This window comes from Phalacrocorax carbo, chromosome 12 (assembly GCF_963921805.1).
Source record: "Phalacrocorax carbo chromosome 12, bPhaCar2.1, whole genome shotgun sequence".
Taxonomy (NCBI): domain Eukaryota; kingdom Metazoa; phylum Chordata; class Aves; order Suliformes; family Phalacrocoracidae; genus Phalacrocorax; species Phalacrocorax carbo.
In genome coordinates this window covers 5,612,364-5,618,363 of record NC_087524.1, presented here as the reverse complement: position 1 = coordinate 5,618,363, position 6,000 = coordinate 5,612,364, and the positions used below count along the sequence as shown (strand labels likewise).

Here is a 6,000-nt window from a genome sequence, read left to right as displayed (position 1 = left end):
ACGGCCGCTGCGCGAGGAGAAGGGCGGGGGTAGGAGGGCTCTTCCCTCTTCTCTCCTCTCCTCAGGGGAACGGCAGCGGGCGGGGACTGACCTTCCCCCCTGCGTACCCCCCAACGCCGCCGCCTTCCCCTACCTGCCCCGCCCGCGGTACCGGGCAGCGACTACACGACGGCGGCAGCAGCAGCGAGGAGAAGCGGGGGGGGGGGGGGGGAAGGGGAGGGGAGCAGCACCACCGGGAGAGGAGAAGGGGAGGGGGGGGGGGGGCGCCCCGCCGAGACCTTTAAACTCTCGGTGGCAGCAGCGGGACTACCCTTCCCAGCGTGCCGCGGGGCAGCCGCCCCTACCCGGCGCATGCGCGCTGTGTGACGGGCGCCGCGCCTGCGCTCCACATTTTTACCTCACGGAGGCGTCGCTGCCGCCTCCTCCTTCTCTCATCCCAGCAGCCCGACGGTCTAGGCCGCCTGGCTGCTGCCTGCGGTTCCGTCCCGCCTCAGCGGCCGGCCCTCCGCTCCGTCCCCGCCTGCTGAAGGAGGGGCTGGCCCGGCTGCCTCCTCGGGGAAGGGCGGTTTCGCTGATTTTCTTCTCGCTTCCCTTCCCCTCTTGCCACACGCGCTCACACACACACGCGTGACGCGCGGCTTCGTCGGCGCTGGGGCCGCCTTTGTCAGGCTGCGGGCCCTCGGCTAGGCCCGCTGCTCCTTCTCCTCCCAGGAGTCATGTCCGAGCAGACGGGCTTGGCCTTGCCGCAGACCATGGACAGGTACGGGGAGGGCCCGGCGGGAGGGAGCCCCGGCGGTGGGTGCCCCGGAGTTGCGGTGGGCCGCTCCGGTGCGGGGCCCCGGCCGCCGTTGCTGGCGGGGGGGCCGAGGCGCGGTGGCGGCGGAGCAGGGCCTGGGCTGGTAGCGCGGGTCCGGTTTCATTGGGTTTTGGTGGGTGGTTTTGTTTTTTTTTTTTTGGCTTCTGGAAACGGTGGTCCAGGCGAAGTAGTTCCGGCTCCGCCGTAGAGGGTAGAGGGGGCAGCGGCGTGGTGTCCGCGGCGTGCGTGGGGTGTGGAAGGGTGGCTCTGGCGGCGTTTGGGTAGGAGGAGGTGTGTCTGGGCCGACACGGGGTCCGGGGAGAGTGGTGGGAGTCTGCGGAAGGCTTCTCTGTTTCTGTGAGTCTAGGGGATACTGCAGGTGTGGAGAGCATTGGCACATACGTAAAATACGGCATCAAAAGACGACCCAAGCTTAACTGGCCTTGTATGTTTTGTTGCTGGTTTTATGATCTTTGATGAAAGCCTGAAATTGCTTTTCGGAGTGCTGTTAACAAGTGCAGCCTAAAACTACTTTGACTTAAGTGTAGGGGAGCAAAGATGCTTACTAACTTTTAAATTATTTTTATTACATTTGTTTTTTCTTTATTCCCTCATTTGAGTATGTAACACTTTGATCCTGTTCCACTGAGGGCTTAAGATTTCTTATGTATGTCTTTGAGTCATCCAGGAAGCCCTTGAGACTCAATCCTATAAACAACAAAAACAAACTGATAACTGTTTAATGCAGGGGTTGTGGTAGCCTAGTATTTCAGAAGGTGGGGACCCAAAAGGAATCAGGCTTCTGTTGATGAAACTGTCAAGCTTTCATCATAAGGAAACAAAAAAACCCCTCGTGTTTTTCTCCTTTCCAGGTCACCTCTAAGGAAAGAGGGTTTAGCCAAGTACAGGTTGTTGTTAGGCAAGTGATGGAGGTATAAACTATGTGAGGCAGGGGAAGAACTTGTGCAGCCTGGAAGGTGAGGATGAGAAGTTACGGTTTGATATAGAAAGAGGACAAAAGTGAGTTGGGGAGGGAGGGAAGGTTGTTTGTGTGTTAAAAGAACTGAAGAGGTGTGAGATGACAACAGGATGGTTCAGGCAATAGTTCAGAACAGTGCCTATGAAGGAGGCTAGCTGTCAGGAAGTATAAGTGCATTTCCAAGAAGTAACAGGAAGGAGGTAGATTTTTAGAAATACTATCAGGAAACTATTCAGTTTGATACACTTCCTGTGAATGTAGGGAATATAAGGGAAAAATGAAGGAAGACAACAAGAATTGGGAAGAGGATGATAGAACTATTGTGCAGGAGGGGGGAAAAAAGGAAAAGATCAGAAAGAGTGTTGCAGAATCAACTCATCTGAAACTAAAACTAATCTTCATCCTGAAGTCTGTAGTCTAATAATATGTAACATTTTATGTTTTTGAGTTCTAGGAAACCATGGTGTTCTGAGTGGATCCCCTACTGTCTATGACTGTTGTATCACACTATGAAGTTCACCCTTCATAGTTCACCCTTCAGGGAAATGGCTGTAAGGTGGTGTTTATAATCTGTGTTGTGAACAACTGTTATTAAATTAAACAGTTAATTTAAAAAAGGGACTTTAGTTAACTAGTGACCAAAACAGTTTACTGTTCTTCAGTTATGTGTAATGGATATGTGGGGTTTGATGTACATTTAATAGTCTTTCAGCTTTGTGAAACTGTAATTTGTATTTCTGGCTGCTTTCAAAGACTTTTTCCAGTAAACTTGGAGTAGCAGAGTTGATATAATCTAAAACAATTGGAAGTGTCCCTGACTTCCTTAACAACAAGGACAGCGGGGAAAAAAATTCTGAGTATCTAAGTAGTGTAAAGGGAGGTATGAAGAGAGGCTGTGGCTTTCATACAATAATTTGTTGGGCTCAGTATAGGAAACTTCAGAAACAGTAGTGTGAGAAGTGGTGAATAGAGTGGTAAGAAGGAGCTTCAAATCCTAAATTCAAATTTAGGATTTGAATTTAAATCAGAGTGTAGTACAATACCAATAGAAGTATTTTGGAGTAACCAAGACTTCAAAGTGCAGCCAGTATAAATAATTTCTCAGTTACATATTGGCTTTATGGAGTGGGGTTACATTGTTAAAAAACAAATTTTCATTCATCTCTTATTTTGAAGGTCATGCATAAGTATGTAGTGATGATCAAGATAAACCTTCAATACTTCACATTGGGGGACATAACACGTGCGTGAATCATCTGTAGGGATTCTGAGGACTTGAAATACCTCTAGTAGCCTGTTATCTTTATTGCTTGTGACAAACAGTTGTTTTCCTGGGTAAGAGGAAGAAGTACACGTGCAAAAGCTTAACCATTCATGGGTTGTAACTTAACACAAAGTGCATACTTTTAAATCAAATTTGGATCTCTTAGTGAAGGATGCAGAAAATAGCTTTTCAGTGAATAAGATTTTAATTTTATTCTAATAGTTAAGTCATTAGGAGGGGGAAGAATAAGGTTTTCTTTTGTTTCCAATACCTAGCTGATCACCCAGAGCGGCGATGGACTGCTGTGTAAGGTGTTGCTGCAGATCTGAATGTATGCACTGCTTTGTGTACAAGGGTTAGAGCTTTTATAGCAAGTTCTTTAAGTATTTGTGAGAGAGAACGGTTGTCGTCTTCTCTTGACTCTTAGATTGTACGTCTGTATGACTTACAGGCTTTTTTTTTTTTGTTAATAAAGCAACTTGGGTTTCTCCCATGGAACGGGTGTCTTGATAGCTCTCAACATTGTTGCCTAGGATTCATCTTTCTTTTGTGTATCTTGTGCTCCATTCTTCTTTATTTTCCCTGCATAATTTAAGTCTGGAAGCAAACCACACATCCATAACAAAGAGGGTAAACAGCTGTTAAGGTATAAGGAGTTGGTTACTTGAAATTCCTAGCTAAGGATTTTTATACTTGCCTGAAGGATTAGCTACAGCATAAATACAAGAAGCATGAGAAGTTGACATGACCATGAAGTGACACTACGTTCTGGAGTGTTCTTGCCTGCAGCATTTAGAAAGCTAATCCAGATTATCATCCTGATACTTTCAGGCCTCAAAACTGGAATTTCCATCCCTCTTGTAATTTTTCTTTTTTCTAGCTCATGTTTAAGTAACAGGCCTAGATAACAGTCTTAAAATACCATCCTTTTCTGCATTCAGAATTCTCTGCAATCTATAGTGAAGGGCTATATTCCTGGACAAATGTGTGCACTTGAAGGCAGTGGTTAGTGGTCTGTCTAAATAGTGAGGTTTTATTATTTTTAATCCCTTTATTCATGTTTTAATGCATAAATTACAGAATGATAAATTAAAAATTTGAAATTATGTGGCTTTTTATATGCTGTTAGTCAGTGTAAAACTTTTAAAATATTTATGTAAAATAGCCAGATTGCATGAAAATGTCTTAGAAATTATAGCTATTACTCTATTGAGTGCACAGGGCAAACTTTGCTAATGCATTTATAAAATTTTAACAGCAGAGGCCATTTGATATGCTATACATATTTTTAGTGTAAAAGGAAATACCTAGAAATATTCTGTACGGTAGTAGGATGTTGAACATATACAGTGAAATTCTTGTGCCTGGTATGCCAAGATCATGAACTCAGCCAGTCCTTCTTGTGTTTTCCAGTATAATTTTGAAAATGCTCAAAAGTCTTTTAAGTCTTTTGTGGGCTTTTTTCATGTTTCCTGTCAATTAGGTCCTATAAGTTTTCTATGTCTCAGCACTGTTTGACTACAGTTCTTCCAATTGAACACTTCCAATTGTCTTCTAGCTGTGCTGTGTAGCACCTGTCTTAACAGGTATTCTGACTTCTTAATGCATTTTTCAAACATTTTAATTCTTCTGGGTAACTCTGAAGATAAGATGTTGAACTTCCTGGCAGGTTTTGGTGCTCTGTTTGACTAAAAACTTAATCCTTTAAATACATAGTATTCTTCCTGTGCCATTTGCTTGTCAAATACAATTTTACTTTACCTCTCCTATTTTTTATAGGTATGTTTGTAAGCAGAACTAATGTGTAAATTCAGTGTGTTTTTAAGTTATGTCTATAGCTACATCTTGTCAGTTTGCTATTTTATAGCTTTCTGTAATAGGCTGCATGTTATTGCCAGGACATCAGTTGGCTGTGATCCTGTACTACTTACAGAACACTTGACTGGGTTTTGCCAGAGTTGCTGTTAAAAACATACGAGAAAACAAAACTAATAACTATTTATCTACTATGCAGCCTTTATACTCTGTTGGTCGAGCAGCCACTTTCTGAAGTGGCAAGATGTGAAAATAGTTATTAAACATGTGCTTGCCATAATGAAGTTGGAACAAGCCCATGTTGGTAGAAAAGGTAGACAATGCAAATATTTGAGTGATTAAAAAAAATCTTCAATGCAGTCAAATAAAAAAAAAAATTAATTTAATAAGTGTACCATCACATTTTCTCTGATTTATTTGTTTGTGAAAATAATCCAGTCAATCTGCTGCCTTCAGAAAAAATCCAAATCCTTAGCCATACACCATCTTTTTTCGAGATGGGTCATTGCCTGTATCTACCTTTATGTGAGCCGTAATGCTAAAAAGTACTCATATTTTGAAGCTTTATTCTCTTTACTTTAGTTGGATTATGTGTGGATTGCTCCTGCAGTGAGTTATACCAAGGCTTCAGGATGTTGGAGTTTTGTTTTGTAGGGTTTTCTAAAGCATGTTCTGTGGTAGTGATTTGTGGTGCTCCTTATGCTACCTAAATTAAAGACAACTTCTGTCCCCGCCTTCCCATATATTTACCAGCGGGCTGGAATGTGGTCACTTTTGCCTTCTGTTTTTTCACGTTCAGATATGTCAAAATGTGATAAATAATCTGTGATGGCTTGTTCAGGTGCATGCTGAAGAATCAGTGTCGTGGTACTTTTAGCAAGGTTTAACTTTTGAATTAACATGTTTTATTCTCTGAATGGGTAGTAGTTGGTTCAACTGTGGTTGATACGCAGTCCTGCTTGACAGAAACTACAGTAACATCATACGAGTGTGCTGTCCTCTGCCCTTGCAATTCCTTATTTAAAGGAGACAATAGAGTTGAAAATGCAGGTAGACTTTAAGAGCAATGAAAAGATAAAATGCAGAATTGTAGTTGGCTTAAGAAATTACTTATACTGTCATGAGAGGAATACTGTTGCAACTAAA

The 6,000-nt window shown here is 43.1% G+C and overlaps 1 protein-coding gene across 4 annotated transcripts in view; it reads left to right on the top strand.

The window, feature by feature from the left end:
* The first annotated feature begins 404 nt into the window (after window positions 1–404).
* The window catches only part of MARCHF5 (membrane associated ring-CH-type finger 5), a 32,106-nt gene continuing 26,510 nt past the window's right edge, over window positions 405–6,000 (top strand). For 2 of the 4 annotated variants that reach the window (XM_064463846.1, XM_064463843.1), the window contains exon 1: window positions 2,306–2,331. In XM_064463846.1, the coding sequence (XP_064319916.1) occupies window positions 2,321–2,331 (11 nt within the window). In that variant the 5' untranslated portion in view covers window positions 2,306–2,320. Of the gene's footprint in view, window positions 761–2,305; window positions 2,332–6,000 lie in introns of those variants that run through there. The other 2 variants (XM_064463845.1, XM_064463844.1) reach the window with 2 other exon arrangements.